We start from the raw sequence: 21913 nt of genomic DNA on the forward strand, positions 1-21913 counted from the left end.
CACAGAATTAGTGCTGTTCCACTTGCTCATCATCACATATAACTGATGCCAGTGAGCAGGTGATCTGAATTTTTCTGAGGTTACAGATTATATTTTTCAAATAACACTATTATATAGTGTTGTTATTATACCTATACCTATAGGTATAATATATATATATATACACACCTATATATATTATATAGGTATACATTCTGCCTGTCATAGGCATTTATTCCCCAAACCACAGCAGAGAAAGATGCTTATATATGCACAAAAGAATCTACTTCTTAATTTTACAAAAGTCCAAGGTTTTGAAGTATCTTTAGTTCTGATTAAAGTACAAATTCTTGGTCCTCAGGCTTTTCTAATTTTTTTTTTAAAAAATCATCAGAAACAGTCTCTACTCCTCCATGGAATGGGTATATGTCAGAAGGGATATATGTCAAAAGAAGTATATTTAGCTAATAAAACCTGGCAGGAAATCACATTGACTTCACAAATCAAGGCTCTTTGATAACACAAGCATTGTGTGTATTGTTTTGCCTTTTTCCTTCCCCTCCCCTTTTTTTAAATAAATAAAATAATGTCATTCAGCAAAGCTCAGATGTCTGGCTGCTGAAGTACACTGAATTCCCTGGTATGCCCTATCAGGAGGGCCAGCTCCAAAGCCTGATTAAGTCAAGTGAAAAAGAGCTTTGTATTTTTGCCTCTGCTTCCTTAGAGGTCATCACAAAACAATTCAGAATGATTTGGTAGTCCTTGACCAGGAGACCAACAGCACTAAAGCAGCTGGATGGGATGGAAGAAGGTTTAGATGCACTTTGAGCTAGACTGGCATAATGCTTACAAACACAGCAGCTTCAGCCATGCATTATTAGCCATTACGGCAGGCACAACACCCAATTCTACAAGTGCCTGTAGGTATCCAAATTCATCTTCACTTTACTAGCAATTTAAGACTTTGTGAACATTGTCCCTACCATCTAACAACGTTTGGAACACAACACAGACTCAGCTACCTGCTTTTTTTTTATATATATTTTTTTGAGCATCTTGCAATGCACAGATCACCATCATTTATCTGAGGGTACTGCAGAACACCAAGCAGAGGTTCAGCAGCACGATGAAAATGCAAGACAGGTCACTCCATAACACCACAATACAGGACTACGCAGGGCGTGGAAATGAAGGAAAGGCACCAAGCTACAAGAACATGGTACAGGTCAGTAAAAGCACTCTTTTCCCAGGCATCCCATAAAAATGACATTCTGGTGTCACACCACTGAGCAGGCATGCCCCAGGGCTGTAGCTCAGTTTATGGCACCCCAGAGCAGACCCAGCTAGGGCTAGTTGCTGACTTTCAGATTCTCTGCTATTTCGTGGCTTTGGGTGTGTTTTGCACAGCAGCAGCAATGATGAAGGCGTACTTCTGTGTACCATAAGATGCCACACCAATTTCAGGCCATTTCACACACAGACATCAGTTGCTATGACAGATAAGAACATCTTTAACAATTTATTTCCCAGATAATTCCACACATGTATTTTAAACTTTTTTTTTTACATGGTGTCACCTGCCTTGTCAAAACCGAATATAGAAACAGCAGAAAACCAAAACACATCAACACAGCTTAAATGTTATGAATGCTTAAAACAAACCTTTGATGTCACAAGTGTAAGATTTGAACTGCAGAGAATTAACGCACTTTCCATCAGCACCTAGAAGTAGACAGGGCATGCTGCTTATCTGCAGTCATTGCAGAACTGAGAACAAAAGCATTCACAGCTTTAGAAAAGATTTTTCGGTGATGCAGACCTGGTTGCGACCCTTTGAGCTGCTGAAGGAGTGGCACTGGCTCCCAGCAGCAGGACCTGTGTTCAGCCCTCCCAGGCTGCCAGGAAGAAGAAAGAGTCGGTGCTTAGGGTTGTAAGAAGCCAAGGAAAAAAAGAAGAGACATCTCACACCTCCGTTCAGCATAAAGAATCCTGGGGGGAAAGCAGGTTTGGGAGGAAAGATGGCAAATTCACAGAGAATTAATTTCAAGAAAACGTGATCTCACCGCAAGCAGCCGAGGCACAAACAGGCGATGCCCCATCCCCAGAAGTTCCAGCACCCGACATGCATACTCATTCACCAGCTTGCTTCTCTCGTCATGCATGTCCTGTGACTTTTTGACAGGTGGTGTGAGCTTGGCAGCTGGGGTTTTGCAAGGTACCCCTTCTTCCATGAGCAGTAAGTAGTAAGTATCCAGAGTGAGAAGAACAGGCTTTTAACCACAATTTCAAAAAGTGCAGTGCCAGAAGAGCCAGCCTGAGCTCTTTGCTATCGGTTCAGATGGGCGTCTACAGCACAGCAGACACTCTCAAAATGAGAAAAGCATCTTTGCTAAGAATCAAGGAAAAATATGATCCACTGTGCTGGCTCAGCCAGAGTCCGAAGTAGATTTGAAAAAGAAACCAAAGAAAACATGGATCTAAAATGTACCTAAAAGGCAGGAAAATGGCAGAAAATGAGTGCAGGAAAGCTCTGACAGAAGGAAAGCAATGGAGAGCTCTCAGGGCTCAGCGTGTCTGAGACTGTGCGTGTGAGCAGACAGCAGCAGCAATAAGAGCAATAAAGCCAGGGCAGTTAGGAAGCTGCAAAGAGAAAAGGATGAGCTCATTGCAAGCTCGGATCCGTGACAAGCGTGGCGGCTGCTGCTGCTGCCTCTTGCTGTGCATCAGTAATGAAGGGGTAGGAGAGGAGGGGGCTGGGAGGGGGTGAATGAGCATGCAGCGTGCGTCTCGGGGGAGAATGCCGTAATAAGAAGCCAATAGTGAGCGGCTGGACGGATGAGCTCCCCCTCCCCGTCTACCTTACATCAATTCAACTGTGACGGGTTTTGCTGCTGGATCCAAGGCTCGTGTACATGAACCGCATCCTCTAACGCTCGATGTTTAGGGAGAAATCAGCCTGCCAGGCAGTGGAATGACTTTTGGTCGATCTGCTTCTGCATAACGCAAGCACAGACAAAGTGCAATCTGGAGCCGGGCAGGTAGGGCAGGGACCCTCCTACCTCCCTCCCAGGCTGCCAAACTGGAGAGGGGCAAGGACACCACCAGGGACTGCTGGCGAGGAGGGCAGCAGCCGGCTTCCGAAAAGCCAGGGAGATGTAGCCTAGCCTGCGCAGGATCGAGTTAAATAATTTAAATAACGATCATTTCCAGCACTGTCTTCTCCAGAGGCGTTTCTAAACCTGGATACAATCAGTAGAGAGGGGATGATGTCAGCATGTGCATTTCAATTGGTTCTAGAAATTAACTGCACGTTTGTAAGGAAATGCTGTGATGTCACACATTAAATTGCCTCGCATCTTCCCCGTGCGGGGAGCAGGCCAGGTGCCTCTGCCATCTGGTTAAGGACAACGCAGCAGGCTATTTCTGCGGTTCTGTATTTTAGAAAGCATGTTTTTATGCTGCTTCCCTTTTGCACTGCCTAATTATAACCTGGGCTCTGTAACAGAACAATACACTTTTCAATCACAGCGGTGATATTGCACAGATTCCAACACAGAGAAAGGCGATAATTTAAAATATCGCAAGGAGATCTGGAGATCTAAAGCAGAGCAATTGCAAACACTTCTGCAAATACATTATTTTTGATATAAAAGCCATTTGTCTATCATGTCAAGAAAAATCATTTAAAATACTAATGCAAAGTAAAAATCAGTAGCTTGGATTTGTTGAATTGAAATAAGAAAGATGTTCACAAGTAGTTCAAATATGAACACTAATTTTAATATGCCATGAACAAGCATAAATAAAAACTGCAAATGGCAGAGAAAAATAAATTCATTTCGTACAGTCTGATACACCACCCATACCAGACTCCTTTCTAATACAAGCAAGTTTTCTTGGAAGAAGAAGAGATGAAAAAAAGGGACAGTATCATTGAAAATCTCCCCATGCACACAGGTCACCTTGGCTCACGGAGACACGTGAAGCAGGTGGGAGAACGGATGCATCAGAAAGAGCAGAAGTCACAGGTCAGAGACAACAACTGACAACAACGAGGCCTCAGCGAACTCTCCTGGGGCAAAATGGGATTGAAGTTGACTTCACCACCAAATTCGCCAGCAAATTTTGTGCAGTATTGAATGAGCTCTTTTATACATGTTATCACCTGAAAGCTGGCTGAAGCACCATGGGCTGTGAGATGCTGCTTTGCAGAGGAAACCCACCCAGATGGAGCAGAGCACAGAGCAGGACTGCGAAGAGAGAGGTGATGGCGCTTCTGCCCAGGCTGAGCTTGTGCTCTGTGCATATGCAAGGACCACGATCAGTCATATATCACAGCTTGAAGTCTCACCTCAGTGAGCTATGTTTGTAGGGCAAGGGGTTTAAAGAAAAGAAAGTAGATCTTTTTTTGTGTGTGTGTGTGGAATTTTTCAAGTGCTTACATCTAGCTTAAACACCTGCGGGCACACATGATATTCAAGGGACATTCAGGTTCTATTCTCAATATGGGAATGAAAATATTACTCAAAATATTAAAAGAAAGAAATAAGAGTGTTCTGTTGTGTGCTTTGGGAAACAAGGAAGATACAGACGTAACCGGAAGCATAGGGGTGAATGGGAAGAGTCAGTGGTGACCAAACACAACTTGTGGGCAGAGAACTGAGTGCTGTCCATATAAAAAGCCTTATTTTTTTCCTTGCATAAACCAAACTTAAGCTACTAGCTCTCATCTTTACAGAGTTTTGCATTTGGTTCACTTTGGGTAATGTCTGGGCTTATGAATAATGGAACGAAGTGATTATTAATTAAAGTCTTTAATTCTAGAAAGTTGTAATAGGATCCAATAGTTAGAGGCTAAAACCAGATGAATTCAGGTTAGAAATAAGGTTCAAATTTTTAGGAATGAGGAAAATTAACTACAGGACTAGCATCCCAAGGGATGTGGTCTACTACCATCATTACAATTTTTACATCAGGCCTGGATTACTTGCTTTAAAAATAGGTCTCTAAAACCTGAAAAGTTCCAAAGCTTCACAAAAAAACCTGCATTATCAGCTAAAATCCAATGCCCAGTGTTTATTAGGTTTTTCAGCTCTCATTCTACAAAAACTTCGTGGCTTTCATTGTTGTTATGCCTCTTCTTTGGAAGAAGAGCTGGGGGGAATATCAAAACAGTATGTGGGAGAAAATCATGCCAGTTCTTCACACAGCGTAACAGTGATCTGTCATTTAGATTTGCAGTTTAAGATATTTTATACTCCCTGCCATTCTCAGATACTCCACATCCTAACTGAACACTGCATCTTATTTTTACCCATGTCTGATGAGGAATTGTGATTTTCCTTTCACGTAGACTTCACTGCTCCTTTCTGTGCCTTCACCACTGCTCTTACCCTACCGTTAGCTTGCTGTCCTGTATTCTTGCACATGAAGTAGAATACCTTATGCTAAACACCTATTATTTGAGCTTTGATTTCCATATTGTAGGCTACCTGGGCTTTTAAATACAATTTTGTTTCTGGCCTTCCTATCCATGCAACAAACATCCGCACCGCTGGCACTGGGTTATACAAGCGTGTGAGTGCCGTGGATTCCTTTCTCCCTTTCTGCTTCCCCTGCACACACATTCTCCACATTCTCCCATAGCCTAGCCAAGTGTATCTTCTCTCTGTCCCCATCTTCCCGGCAAAAGCATCACTAGTCCTACCTCCTATCCTGTGCTTTATGTTGACAAGAATATAAAATGTTTACGATAATGGGGCATGGTACTGAAAGGTCAGCACTGAGATACACTGAACATTTTCATAATTGCTATATCAATTGCTAATTGCCTATGTATGATAACATCTCTCTTTTCTATGTCAACTGTCCAAAAAAAAAAAAAAAAAAAAGGAATTGGATTGCCTTTAACATTTTAGTGTTTAGTGTTTTACTGGCAAAAGTAACCGGCTTTGAAAAGCTAAATAGAATATAAAACTAGAAGAATAAAATAGAAAGCTCTCTTTCAAGTTTATTTCCACAAAGAATAAGACAAATTCTGCACCAGAACAACTCTGAAAATCCATACCAATTACATCATGCCCACAATGAGAGCTTCACCTCTTACCTTATCAGAAATTACTTTGTCCTTTGTGTTCTCTGGGTCTAATCACAACTGTGTAATCTGAATTGAGTGACGTTTACATCTTTAACATTATTAGAGAGAACACAACAAAATTAATTTTCAGAGCAGATTCCAACAGTGATCTGTGTTGGGGTCCGTGCTGGTTAGCCTGTTCTTAAATGGCTTGGAAAAGAGGGTGAATCGAGGGTGAATCTCAAGGTGACAATGTTGGCGAATGTTACTAAATTATTCAGGGTTTTAAAGACACGGGATTACAGTAAAGAATTGCTGGAGGACTGTAAGAGACTGAATGACTGGGAAATAGTACGGTAAATTACAAGTCAACGTAGACAAGTGTAAATTGATGCAAATAGGAAAAAAAAACTATCAATTTTACATATAAGTGATAGCTGACAATTGCTACTCCGAATGAATATAGTGGCAAGTGAAGATGGCAAATAAAGATAGTGGCAAGTGGTAATTTCAGCACCGGGCATGTGTTGAGTGACAAAAGGCGGCTTTATTTTCAGGGATGTTACACCGGCTATTTGGGTTACAATGCAAGCCACATAGCTCCCTGAAGAAATAGGAGTAACTTACCCACAAACAACAGAATCCAGTGCCTATGAGACTGAATCACTACTCTAGCTATCTTTGGTATGTCTGCTTCACATGAGCATAAATTTTTGTGCTATGCCTTTAACACAGAACAAAATTTCAGATTTGGTTTTAAAGTTCTGGGTTGGCATTAAGTGGTAATGCAAGAGATAAATCACAGACAAAATCCAAGACAGATTAGGTCAAATGTCTGTTCAAAGAAATGAGTGCCTTGGAAGTGAAATAAAAACATAAATATATAACCTGTAATCTGTTAATTAAGAAGTGAAACGTAAATGTCTATTTTGGTACAGAATAATTTTATTCAATTTTTTTGCCCTTACTGAAGTCCTCCATACCTAAAGTGGTGAAACAGGATTTGTGGATCACTCTGGTTAATCATGAATATTATTCCATACAAACATATGAGAACAATACAATCCTAATGGTAATCAGATAAAGTAGATTCTTCTAGAAATAAGGAATACAATGTCAACACAGGAAACACAACACAACCTCTCTCAAAGATCCAGTCATTCACATCCAAAAAGACAAACGCAGATTTGAGCAGATGCAGAAGGCCACTACTAAGATGTTCAAGGGTTCAAGAATACCAAGAATATTGATTTGTTTAGTAAAGAATATGATTGATAGTTATAAATACTTCAAGGTGAGAAACACCAGCATGTCTCTGCAAGAGGGCTATTTAAGATAAAGGACACAGTTGATCTAAGACCAGGGAAGTGTAGAAAGCTGAGTAGTAAGTTTAGACTGAAACAAGAGTAATGTTGCAGAAAAAAATATATATATGCAAAAAGCAAAAAATGGCCTTCCACCAACAATTTTGTTGCTGTTACTAGCTTATAAAATGGCTGCCACGTCACGTAATGGTGCGATTCAGCAGAGAAGCATTTCTTTGGCCCAGAAGTTCCTTTACAGTCCACATGCATAATAATATAAAAATATCAAATAATCCTCATAAGCCAGGGCAACTTTGAAAATTTTTTTATCATTATTATTATTTTTTAAACGAGCCTTTGTATCAACTAATCTATTAATTTAAGAATTAATAGAATCACCTGCTGTCCCTGCCAGTGTAACTGGTATTCTTCCTAATCTGTTAGGCACACACTGCCACAAACAGCACGGAGACTGAAAGGTGGCAACAGAAATAACCAACAACCACCACCGCCTTGTTCATGTAACACACAGTTACCATCAGAGAGCATAGCCTAGAGCAGGAGCCTAAGACCTCAGAGCCCCTATCAGAAATGCTGCTCCCATTTGCCTGAGTTCAAGGACCAACACATAGCAGTGCTGACTGTAAGACAACATACCTACTGAAGTGAAGCTCTAGATGATAAACAACAAATACTTTATTTGTTTCTTACTATTTTCTACCCATTTCAATTTGAATATCATGTACTTTACCAATGAAAACCATAGCTTTTCTCTGGCATTAAGCTATGCATTTTTAATGGTTACACAGATGAAATAACTTTCAACAACCTAGCCGTTGAGTGGTGTTACAAACCACAAGCTAGGAGTAGAGCATCCCCTGGAAAGAAAATTAGGACGTAGACTTACCTTAAAAACCTGTGGTTACTTCTTATGTTTCCAGTTTATGAAACTTTCTTCCCTCGTCAGTAGGTAGTAACCTAACCTAGAACCTGATTTTTCCACATCACATATTTTAATACTTGCCTCATTTTGCTAATTCCAAACTAAAGCACGCATTTAGCTTTTTATTTTTTTCCCGAGGTAGCAAGATCAGAAACATAAGTTTACGGAAATAATTACAGAAATATGCAAATTTGAAACAAAGCTTATTGCTTTTTTTTTTCTTTCTTTCTTTCTTGCCACATGTGAAGACTTTCATGTTTATTTTGTATTTTCTGACAAAGAAACTAACTAGCTGATGACAAAAGAGACCAGAAAATATGCTGGCACTGGAATGGTTCATTTTGCTCTGTCACTCTCAACTAAGTCTTACTGGAGATTTTGTAAGTGAAAACACCAATACAATGTTGCTTGCTGACTTGTTCTGAACCACACTGGTCTATGCTGCCTTTCTCAGCACTAGGGCTCTTCTCACACCCCAGTGCTGAATTCACCATGTTTTCCGATGCTCAGCAAATGAAAAGCAAGGAATGTCTATGCTATTAGCTCAGCTCACTGGATGTTAATTCAGGTGCAGTCTCAACATGACGTAACTGAATGATTAATGTCAAACTGCAAAATGCTGCCACCAGCTGGATAGCGTGACTGGTGAGCACACTGATGAGCAGTGCCTGCTGAAGCGACAGGCATTGGAAAGCTACACAAAAATAAGACTCTGTTTATACTTTGATAAATCAGATTAATGCCCTATTACAAATGATGGCCTCTGTGGCTGAAGAGCTTTAATCTGCTAGCTGCTCATTGCTGCAAACATGCTCAGTATGTGGGAGGTGGAAAGGGAAAGGATTCCTCTCGTGTCTTAAATGCGTGTTTTTTTTTTTGCATTGAGATGTCACGGGTAATTGGTCACAGAAGTAGTACTGTCGTTTCAAAACCAACAGCCACTCACTTTAAATACAAGCAGCTGGTTGCAACAGTGAGAAACTGCACTGAGTAAGAGGAAGATCAATCTAAAAGCTTTCTGTTGTTATTTAGTGAGGGACTGAGAAGCACACACTTCACAAAAATGTGAGAAAATTGGCATTTGCAGAGTAAAGACTCAGATATTCCTCTGATTTATGACTTCCTCCAAACTGAAACTAATATAAGAGATTGAGGATGAGAACATATAGCTCTGTTTTAACATAGAACAAATCCTTACTAATTGTTCTCATCTGGTTCAGAATCAGCAAGAAGCACGCCTTAGAAACTCACAGCTTTTAAAGCTGTTGTTCTGCAGCACTCGTATTCACTTTCTTCAATTTAAAAAGACCAGTAAAATAAAGCACATTGTCTTTAATGGTTAAGAGAGGTTATGAACACATCTGAACAGGAAAAAATTATTTCAGGTCTCCAGGTATGAAATTATTTTACCCCCTAACAGAACAGCAATTCCTGCTTGAGAGCAATTCATAATGCTAATTTGATGATAGACAATCACCAGCCCTGTGCTGGTAACACTTGGAAATGTGCTCTGATGTGAACGCTTCTGATTTAGAATCCTAGCCTACTTAGCTGTATCTTCTTCACAGTTGTTTTTGGCTATGATACAGAAATATTTTATCAGGATAATACTTCCCTTACCATTTAGAGCCCATTACTACCAAAGAGGCAAATAGAGAATCCTGCATAAGCACAAGAAGAATCACTACAAGCAGAATTAGAAAACAACTCTTAAAACTCCTTAGCCTAGAAAATAGTTTTATAATAACACTAACAAAATACTTCCTTGAATTTTCCTCTCCTGGAAAGGCCAAAGAGAAATGTTCAACTGGAAAAACAGTGTATTGTGGAATGTACATAAAATAAAAAGACTGAGCATTGTCTGTTAAAAGAAACTTGGCTTGAAAAATAAATTTGCGGTATGACTTGTCTGAATTAAGGATTTTAGTTCTTTCTAACGTTCATCACATTTTCTGAGGAGTTGTTCTGACCTCTGGGTGCACACCCACAGTCTCAAAGCCAGTTTATATAACTGCACAACTTGTGAACGTTGATATAAGTTACTTTTGAGCTGTCTCGCTGCCATCCAAAGGACCAGTGGTTTACCTAGAGGTCAGTGGGGTTTTTGTGCTTTAGGTAAATGCTGTTCACCTAAATGAAAGGTAGAAGTTACCCATTTCATAAAAGGCTTCCATTCCTCTCTTGGCATTACAAATACATTTAATACCAAATAATATTCAATTACTTTTCTTGCGTATTGATATGAAAGAATCCAGCCACAAAAGAAATACCCTGTGAAGTGAATCATAATTGTTTTCTAAATAGTAATTGCACGGAAGACACTTAAATCCTGAGACTGCACTCCTTGTTCCAGGAACATTGGAACATGATTAAGTTTAATAAAAACAAATTTACCGTAAGTGTAATTCTGAAGACATCTCTACCTATGATATTTCTCCTCTGCTCCCTCCCCCAGAAGTCCCACCGTTATCATTCCCTTTCAACACAATACATTCAGCTGGAGAAAACATTCCATACGGTTGAATAAAAAAGCTTCTAATCAATGGCTTACCTTTAAGAGAGCCAAGGCTACATGAAAGATTATGTTCATGCCCTGAAAAATAAGAAGAAAGAGATTTCAATCATTCCCCATATACAAATCTCTTTTCCCTATTACTTATCATTATGTAGCATCTCTAACGAGATACTGCAAATCCCTAGGGAATGCCTCTCTTTTCTCTGCTATACTTCAAAGTTCATCATTAAAGCCCCAAGGCCCAGCTTCCAAACTCCTGGCTGGAGAAAATAAAGGCTCTTGGGAGCTTTAGGAATCTCACTGTCATTAGCCAGGTGCCCTGCATGTCACAGGACATCCCTCCAGATTTTTGGTTCCTCCCAATATTTTTCACGAACAGTGCAGAATATTGTCATAAGCAGGTCCTCAAGAAAATGATAAGATGATAAGATTTTTGCCTAGTAACAGAAAGCCAAGATTAATCATGTAAAATCTTTCACACACACCATTAAAGCAACAACAAAAAAACACAAGTACAAAATACACCTGGTAATAGCCTAAGTCAAAACCATTTCATAGGTCAGCAAATCGATATCTGCATCAAATAGTCTGATTTCTGGTTCACAAAAGCTGGAAACACATGTATACAGAAATCCATTCAGTAAATGATACAGTGACAATGTCTAATCACGTAAAAATCAAAGAAAGCACACAGCACTTCATTTACTGACTACAGAGGGGTGAAAAAGGCTATGTTTCCACTTGTTTTATACAAAAATCTGGAATTCCATTCCTCCGCTATTTTTCAGCATCTTTTTGACAACTGAGAGCCTGAGATTTTCTCAGAAGCCAAGGAAGCACACACTGAAGGATGCCCCTTTAGAGCACCTTAGCTGAAAGTGCTCTTGGGGTCCTACTGTACAGCCAGCCAAGGGCCAGCAGCCCCACTGCTGTGTGCACCCCCCTCTGCCTGGCAGTGGCAACTGTGCCTACCTATCTGGGTAATTTAACTTTATAAATAGCTTCAAGATCATCCAAATATGAAAAATACCTTATGTAATTCTTATTTGCTGTGTTATCATAAAACCATAGAAACATTAAGGCTGGAAAAGCCCTCCCAGTTCATCTGGTCCAACCATTACCTTGCCAGCAACGTCACTCACTAACCCATGTCCCTAAGCACCACGTCCAACCTTTCCTCAAACACCCCCAGGGACGGTGACTCCACCACTTCCAGGGGTAACCCGTCCCAGTGCCTGACTGCTCCTTCTGAGAGGAAATGTCTCCTCATTTCCAACCTGAAACTCCCCTGATGCAACTTGAGGCCATTTCCTCTAGTCCTATCACTGGTTACCTGTGAGAAGAGTCCAACCCCCAGCTCCCCACACCTTCCTTTCAGGGAGTTGCAGAGAGCAATGAGGTCTCCCCTGAGCCTCCTCTTCTCCAGACTAAACACCCCCAGCTCCCTCAGCTGCCCCTCACAGGACTTGTGTTTCAGGCCCTTCACCAGCTTCATAGCCCATCTCTGGACACGCTCCAGGGCCTCAATATCCTTCTTGTAGTGAGGGGCCCAAAGCTGAACACAGCACTCGAGGTGCAGCCTCACCAGAGAAGAGTACAGTGGGACGATCACCTCCCTGGTCCCGCTGGCTGCACTATTCCTGATACAATCCAGGATGCCGTTGGCCTTCTTGCCCACCTGGGCACCCTGCTGGCTCATGTTCAGGTAAGCATCCACCAACACCCCCAGATCCTTTTCCTCTGCACAGCTTTCCTGCCACTCTGCCCAAAGCCTGTAGCACTGCATGGGGTTGTTGTGGCCAAAGTGCAGGACCTGGCACTGAGCCATGTGGGCCTCATGTCCTTCGTGTTCAGAATGCCGTATATCCTGGATTATATTTAACATATCTTCTTACATGTTTCTTTAATGGAAAGATAAATCTTTCTTTGTAACATCTTTCAGAGTAGATATCTAAAAATGTCTTAACAGATTTGCACGCAAGTGACACTGACATATACATACAGTGCCTTGAAGGGATTTTACCATTAATTAGTCTTGGAAATGCTACTACATCAGCCATAATGAATATTGCAACACAATGAATTACTTTGCAATTTGATGCATCATCATTATGATAACAAACTGGCTTTTTCCACTAGAGGTCACAATTGCAGCAGGACTGAACCAAAAAAAAAGAAAACATTCATGGGAAACTCCTTTCCAAAGGGGATAACAAATATTTCAAATACAATAGTTATTTTGCTCTTTATACTTAATTTTAATAGAAAAAAAGTCTGGCTGTGAATTTCAGTCATGACACTTAACACCAGAGCACCAGCAGCAGTGAATTAAGTTCACAGCACTCCCACTTTTATTCCAAATATCCACTTGAAGCCATCACTTCATTGCGCACAGTCATGACACATTAACAACTATTATTTACTAACAGAGAGGATTCAGTATGAGCATTCAATGTATAAATGAGAGTCACAACTACAGGCTATGGCAAACATTCTGCTTTCTTTCTAACTGGTTGATCAGATTTAGTTATTTTATGACTAGGTACAATGCATAACTGTTGGATTACTGAGGAATTCATGTCCTGTATATTTTCCGGCATTAGCAAGAAAAAAGAAAAAACAAAACAAAACAAAACCAGTCTTCGTTTATTTTTTAAATATATTTTTTTTCTGACTTGCCTGAAACTCAAATTGTTCATGAATTCACACTAATCACACTCCTTCCTGTTTCTCCTCATCATAACTCTTTGTATGGAGAACAAATGTGGCAGAAATGGGTTTCCTCCTGCCTTGAGGATCCCCAGCTCTTTTTCCTGCCTCACCATGCCCAGGGTGGCTCACAGATTCCCTAATGTTACATTAGATGTGCAACCCACAAACACCCAAAAACGAGAAAGCCAAAAGACTTAAGACGTTTATACAGAACTGCATTGGCACCCCATTATTCCTGAGAACAGAAAGCAATTTGCACCTTTCCCTTTCCTCCACAGAAGAGGTAACTCCCACACCAAGGCAATACTGCAGAGCAGAGGCAGCAAGTGCTGCAGGCAACGGCAGCTCCATGCTGACCAGCTCGGACTTTCTGCACCTTAAGGATGAATACCCGTCGACAGCTGGGTGAATTGGAGGTGGCTTCTGCTCAGGTGCTTGGATTTCCAGCACAATGCTTTACATTTCCAGTGCAGCACCTTACCCACCCATTTTAACAACTCATTGTGTAACCACTGATCTGCATACTTGAATGACTTTTTCCTAGCGCATGGAAGACTGTTCTGATATAGCCAAGTTTAATGATTATGATTATGAAAAAGGAGGCTAGTTCAACTCTTTTTTTTTTTTTTTTTTCCCCACAATCTCTTATTTAAAAGCCTACTTTATTTACAACACACTGATTTATAAGATTCAGCTTAAACTCCTCCATCTATTTTAGAAGCAGAAGTACCAAAAATACCAATGTGTACCAGACATATAAATCATTGCTAGCAATATCCCTCCAGCAATTTTATAATGGAAAAATGAAAGTACATACAAATCATCCACAACTGGGAAGAGGAGTGAGCCCATATTAAATAAGCTTTAGATAATTACTCTTTAAAACCAAAGTTCCTATGTTTAACCCATTTTGAAGCAAATGCTTTAATGTCATGAAGATCTGATCTTAATATTAAAAACATCCTTGCAAACATGAAAGTTGTCAATAATTACCTAAGCACTCACTTGTTTAACATGCAACAGCCAAAATTAAAAATATTCAGGATTCTAAACCAGAACTGTTATTAGAGCACAGGAATGGTTGGGGGCCTATCATTGTGTCATATCATTCCTCATGCAGCCATTCTCTTGTCTTGCACCCCAAGGGGTTCACTGATGCTGCACGCATGCTGGAGGGGTGTACAGTGTGCAGATTCAGACATGAAGCCCATGGGCAACAGCCCCAGGAACACAGTGTGTGGATATGCTCCTCCACAGCACTTTTAGTTAGCATTTTGCAGAAAGCCCAGCAGCTCCTATGACAGCCTGTCTAGAGGCTTATCTGTCCAGCCAAGCATCTGCACAGTATCTTCTTTCTTCCAGCAGGTGTTATTTATGAACCCTCTTAAGCTTGTGTAGAGGCCTCAAAGAGGTCCATGAAAGTGCTCGTGCTCAGGACTTCTGGAGAACGAACAAACCCATGTCAAAGCAGACAACTCTGCTATTCTGCAGTCAAGGAGGTAAGAGAAAAGGAAATGTTCCCTTTCCCAACCTTTGTGCTATCTTACAACCTTCTAAGGCTCCCGCTTATCATGTATCCATTTGTCTAAATTTATGTTAAAAGACTGTACTTTCCATCAGGTTCTAGCTAATTCTCATGAGCAAAACCCTGAAACCATATCTCCTGAGACTCTAAAAATGTAATGCTTCAACCGCATGATACATGTACACTGACATCAAGGCTGGCTTAAAATAAGTGGAAATATTATTATGTTAACCTTCTTCTAGTGAGAGGTTTTCCCCGTTCCCTAACACCCGCTGCAGCTGTGACTCCCCGTAAAGACAGAAGCCCTCCTTGAGGTGCCCTCAGTTCGACTTGCTGTGCGCTTTGAAACGAGATGACTTCCGCAAAGACCTCAAAGTGGATTGGGAACAAGGAATAACAAACAAAGATGACAAAGAGCCTATTAAAGTGGTCTTATTGGGTGTGATTTGCAACAGAAAGGGTGCTAGTGGCTTCCTGTAGAAGCGAGGAGGCACAGCTATCCATCTGACCTAGCAAATCTGCCAAGAGACAGGAAAAAAGGGTGTTGAGGAAGCAGTAAACTCATACAGGCCAAAGCTCACCAGCCTGGCGCAGAGAAGACAGAAGAGTTAGGCCAAACAATTTAATCATACAGTATCTGGACAACATTTGTCATGGGGACTTCTTTGGAGTTTATCACACATTTTAAAGCTTTGCTTAGCTGACAGAAGCCTATTGGGAAGTTAGGCTACATTAAATACTAGCAATAATCCCTCTCCAGCCCAAACCATCTGACAGACCTTCCTCTGGTTACAGGGAAGCACCCCCGCATCATTTCCACAAATAAAAGGAAGTGAATCTCTTCAAAGAATGTATGAGAAATTCATTTAACATGAGCACCCTTATCTGTGGCTTTGTTCCTAGATATGAGTGACACATAGTGGGAAGTAGGGAAGATATCGATGCAACATTCCCTGAAGCTCCACACCAAGTGAAGAAGAATGTATAAGCACTTAAGGATGGGCTGAGAAGTCTCCAGACTCACATGACATGTCATCAAGAACCAGTTAACCTGTGCTAGTTTTCTAATAACTGAATTTTCCATTTTTTTTTCCCTTTAAAAAAGAGAGAGAGATTAGCTATTCCACTGAAGTTCATTTGACATTGTTTCATTATTTGAAAGTGTTTCATAATGATGTGTTTGACTGCACACTCTTTCAAAAGAGCTGTAGAGGGTAATTGGGGTTACAAACTCTAAAGGAGAATTAAAATTCTATTTATGTTTTGGATTGCTTTCAGCAAAACATTTGGTTGGCAACTGTAATATGTTGAGAATACACAACAAATTTTAGGAATGTCACAAATATATTTACTTTGCTGACACCACAAATACATGCTCTGAAGCTAAAATTTCTCTTTGTAAGTAATGCAGACTTGGAGCACACTCTGCAGGGATCTGCACGTTAATTTGGATCTTTTACTTAGATGCATAGGCTCATGCGTTTATGCAAGCTCAGCAACAGGACAACTAAAGGAAAGAAAGGCCAACTCATTCAAATAAGGCACCAGATAAAAGGTATAGTTCTTGCTACAAAGACTGTCTGCACTTGTACACAGCTCATCCACGTGCATTTGTGTTCAGTCATGGTTATTGCTTTAGCTACTAACATACCCTTTGAATTATTAGCTCTTGCTAACCTAGCAGATCATGGACACACACAAAAAGAATTGCTAAGTTCCACTGGAAAATTACTTCACAGCTCTTGCTCTAGTAGGCCAAAAGAAACTTAATTTTCAAATTCTGGTTTGACTTCATATAACTAAAAGCTACAAAAACATGATCTTATTATTGTGTAAAATATCAAGGTTTGTATAAGCAATGGACAGCCTTCTTACTAAATAGTTATCTTGGAGAAAAGAAATATTGCAAAAAGATCTTACTGCTAGAGTATGAGGTACAGCTGACTTTGCAAACTGGTTTTCCTGCAGTGCGCCCATATATATTGCTCCAACAAAAACTCACAGCAGGAAATGTTATAAACATGTAAAAGAAGCAAAGAAAATGCACGTTTCTCCATCCTGATACTACAATGTGGTGGGTAATATACAGACCCAATTAAGACCAGTTGACTGAGTTATTAGATAAGCAGGTACCATGGAGATAATTAAAAATGGTACCATGGGATTCAGTATTCATTGTGCTATTTTTCTGTATTTTACAGCATGAAAAGGCATGTGAGTAATAGTACCAGGAAACCATGAAAATAAGATTTTGCATTACATTTTCTTTGGTTGTTTGCTTCTAACAGAAATGAATGTGATTTAGGAGTGCTAGTAAATATTTAGATGCTTTGGCTGACTTTCACGTAATTTGCTTCTAAGATGTTGCTAAGGCTGGATGAAGGTCAAGCGTGCTATGAGATTAGCCCTTTTTTTGTCCAGCTTCTGTGACTGTTTTCAAAGAACGAACATTACAGCCGTGGGATTTTAAGTCATTTCTACATATCAAATTGCTCCCTGACATCTGGCGTTTCTGCAGTGGCATGCTCCTAATTCACTGGCAGCTGGTTATGGGCTGGCAGCATGCCTTCTCCATTTGCTTGACCAAGCCATCTACTAACATCAGGTACTGGCTCTTCTGGTTTTCAGAGGTTTAAATCTGATGGCCCTTTGACATTCCTTTCCCTCTTTCTTAACCTGATTAATATAGGGACAGAGAAAAGAGCCTGAATCCACATCAGGGGATGGAAAAAGAGACCTCAGATCTCTGTAGACAGACAGGTCCTCCAATTCTCACAGGGAAATGGGATGACCATTAGACACATTGAGAGAAGCAGAAATCTTCCAGACCCCAAGTTTCTTCAGAAGAGACAAGATGAGGGGCTCAGAACACCTGTTGAGAGAGACGTGTCTCCTTCCCCTATGCATGTTCCCCCAGTCACACAACACAAGGAAAATGTATGCCCCCACACCATCTGATCTCTTTCCCAACACTCGTTATTCATGATGTCCCTTTCCCAGTGACAACACAGCCTTGGCCCTTGCCTTTGCCTTCATTGCCCCTCTCCAACATGCACCTGAATGCAAAGTTCACTTTCTGATTTTACGTATTTTATCAAAAAATCCAGCACAACCTCAAGTTCCAAGTACAAAGTAACAGAATGTGTTTTGGCAGAGGCAGGCTGCACCACCCTGTCTTTTAAAAACAGTCCCCAAATTAGCTTAGCTTCCTGGATTTGTTCACAGAATATCACTCTCCTATTTGTGATCCTTTTCCTTCAGTTATTTCTGAAGTGTTTTTCAGTACTGCCAAAGCTGCCTAGACTATGCTGCTACTCAAATACAGCAGATGGCACTGGTGTTAAGCAAGCATTATGGAAATTAACTATATTCCTAGAAAAATCAACCAAGTGAACATCAACTAGTAAGTGGCTAAAATCTTTCAGTAGCGATGGAGAAAATAATTCAGAGACATATTGTGATACAACATGAGCTGTCTCACCCCAGCAAGGCACAACTAGGTCATTCGCTTGGATCCCTCATCTTCGGCAACTTTTCACCTGCATCTCAGAACAGAAGCAGCCCCAATGTTTTGGGATCACAACATTTATCAACATCACCAAAAAGGTACCTTCTGTTCACATAAGTTATCTTGAATTGCAGATTGCTGTGAAGCAGTTTTTTCTTTGCTCATGCTGAGCATTTATCACCAGCCTTGTTATTTTCGGGATAAACAAGCTGCAGCTATGAATGGAAGACACATAAATTATGGATGCTCACAGGAACAGCTGGACAACACAGTGTAAAGGGTTGTGTTAAATCTTGTGTCTCTCCAAGAACCTCTTGAATGTGCTCTATTAAAATACTCTTTTCCTCAATCCACACTTGAATTCTTATAAAATCTGTATAGCTTTAAAAGATAATAGAGCATCTTGTGTATCCCTGTGGCAATATAGAACATTTTGTTATATACCTCTAATATTTCTGCTTTTGATTGAAATTTTATATCCCAACACCCAATGCTTCTTGTGGCCTTCAGTTAGAAAATAAATTTAAAATCTTAATTATAATAATCTGAACATTTCAAACACACACATACAACAACTTCAAAAAGTTGCTCATCCATAAAGCACCCAATCAAATACTACATCCTTTTTTCATTCTTTTTAGTTTATCTTCTAGTACTGAAAAATAACACGGCAGTAGTCATCAGACAAATTAAGCTAAACTTTCTTTTAGCATGGATTTACATAATTCACCTAAATACATAAAAGCAAAGCATCCAGGGCCAGAAAACCTGAGCTAACCCTACTGCACACCCTAGGTTTTTGCAATGAAGATGATGATAACAGCTGATATGTCAGCAGATGCTTCTCGATGCAGAAAAGTCATTTCTATTCCACAGATAATCAACTTAAAATTCCTTACCTTTTTCTAGGTTATGGATCACCTTAATTTTCTAGCTTTCTTTTGCCTCACAACATTTAAAGTAACATCTGTTTTAGGAGATAAGAGACTCTCCACACACTGTACGTATAGGTACATGTCATACTTTGATTTAAGAACACTGCACAAATGTAGCTATGCTTTTGTAACATTATTCTGGGACACGCTCCTTAATGACAACATTTCAGACCCTAACAGTCTTGATATATGCCATTTTAAAAATAAAGACTTTTATATAGCAACTTGTGCCTGACTATGTGGAAGGCCTTAAACCAACTAACCCATGCATACTTTCTTCCTCAGCATAGCAAGCCCCAAAGGTAGCACACCAGTGTTACCCAAGTGGACACACATGTTCAAATCCGAGTCTCTTCCATCTGCAGCCTGAGACACAGCCCACTCTCCTTCATCTTAAGCCACTTAAAACCCAACTGTAACAACCTCAGAAAGAAATCCTTTCCAGTCTCTTTGCAAGAAGGAGCAGTGGCTGATAAAGACTTCCAAAAGGAGACTTGGCTCCCGAGCAGCCATAATGCAAGGAGCACCGGGCAGGAGGAAGGACGCAGTCTGCACGCCAGTCACATTGCCTGCATTCATAAGAAGGAAAACAAACAACCCCCCCAGCCTTTTCCAGCTCACACATATGACATTGGCTTTACTTTTGTAAATAGCATGGGAATAATGAGAGAAGTTTCAGCACAGATCTATATCTACTCATTACTTCAGTCTTGTTTTTAATGTGTTTTTACTGAAATAGATTTGATTTTTAGCAAGCCCTGTCAGCTGTGTTGTAAGGTTTATTAAAACTGTCACAGCTTGAAGGGTTAACAAATGCAAACAATGCGACAACAATCATTAATTCCAAAAATTTTCCAAATCTTTCCCTGTGGCTCTACAGAAGATAAAAATCCAGGCACAATATTTTACTTAATTCACACTTCATCTGCATGTTGATTTACAGAGGAAGTGGGCTTGTTCCTGACTTGGTTCCTGAGGAAGTTTAATAAATTAAAACGTTAATCTGTTCTTTCTCAACTCTGCTGAAGGGATCACAGAAGTATCTGGCAGTGACAGACACAAACCAGCAGCCCGTTGGGGTACCCACTCTGCAGTTAGGACAAACGCTCAGCGATGGCTGGTCTTAGCGTCTGAGCGACTTCACACAGCTCAGGGGGTCCTGGGACACCCCTTCTTCAGTACGGCACATGTAAGACAGAAACCACAGCCTCAGCACTGATAGTTATACATTGTCTAAGGTTTTCATTATTTCACTACAAAGCAGTGCTCCCAGGCACCACGCCTATATAACACAGGGCCACGGTTTCACCAGCGATAGGTGTTCATTTGCCAGCAAGAAGGCACACTTTAATTTCTATTTAAAATAAAATATAATGATAATAATAATAATAATAAAAGCCCACACCCATTAGCCTTCACCATCACAGGTAGTTTATCAAAACTGATTATAAAAGCCACTTTATATGAAATTCAAAATGTGATACTTGATAAACAAAGGCCAACATCTTCCCCCGTGCTGCTATGTAGTCCTGGGAAACGCAGTTTCACTTCTCTGATACTAGCTGTATAGAAAACACTGAATTATTTAATATTCAAAAGTGACAGATAACCAGTTGCTTCCTCTCCTATTTAGTTCTGATCATAAAATCGTAGCTCAGTAGTCAAACTATCAATTTTTGTAAGAAGACTATATAATTACTGACACTATAATATATAAATTTCTGTACCAGCCCCGAAAAGGCAGCATGAAGGGTTTTTTTATACTCCTTGAAAGCAAAGATGTACAATCTTGTGTATTTTGTATCTTCAGGAACTGCACACAAAAACAGCCAGACAAAGGCAGGTTACCAATAAAGCTTCAAAGTTCCAGGTTAATAACCATGTAATAACCAAATAAAACCTTGAGCTTCTGTGTGTGTGTGCGTGTCCACCCATCCCCCAACTGATTTGAGTATTTTCTTTTCATGAAATTTTAAAAAATGCTTTTAAGTTGTCTGTCAACCATTTTTTTCATTTCTCTTTTCTCCTTTTCTCCTTTTTTTCCCCCTTTTCTTAATGTCACTTATTTAGTACTTCTAAAACACATATTTTAATTCTGAATTGTAAATTTTAAAATGCAAAAGGAAGTTGAATGTTAAAAGTTAAACAAATAATTTAAAATTTGCAGTAAAAGAAGGCAGCAAAACAAAGCAGACTCACAAGGTGTTCAATACCATAATATCACATTGATGGATAAGACCAACAAGTCCACATAGCACTTGGATTTTTATCATAAAGTTACTCTTTAATGCAAATAGAAATAGCAAAAGGAGGCTAACGAAGTGTTGAAACAGGCAGCTAAAAGGAGCCTTGTAGAAAGATCTTCAGCTGATGTTGACATGTTCAAATTTATCTGCGTAGCCAAGCTCAAAAGCAA

At 40.0% G+C, this 21913-nt stretch overlaps 1 protein-coding gene across 12 annotated transcripts in view; it reads right to left on the reverse strand.

The window, feature by feature from the left end:
• RABGAP1L (RAB GTPase activating protein 1 like) overlaps positions 1–21913 on the reverse strand; it is a 248568-nt gene that overhangs the window by 64346 nt on the left and 162309 nt on the right. For 11 of the 12 annotated variants that reach the window (XM_084526909.1, XM_084526912.1, XM_084526910.1 and 8 more), the window contains one exon: positions 10854–10895. In XM_084526909.1, the coding sequence (XP_084383035.1) occupies positions 10854–10895 (42 nt within the window). Of the gene's footprint in view, positions 1–2042; positions 2686–10853; positions 10896–21913 lie in introns of those variants that run through there. The other variant, XM_084526902.1, reaches the window with a different exon arrangement.

Source organism: Aythya ferina, assembly GCF_964211825.1.
Source record: "Aythya ferina genome assembly, chromosome: 8".
NCBI lineage: Eukaryota > Metazoa > Chordata > Aves > Anseriformes > Anatidae > Aythya > Aythya ferina.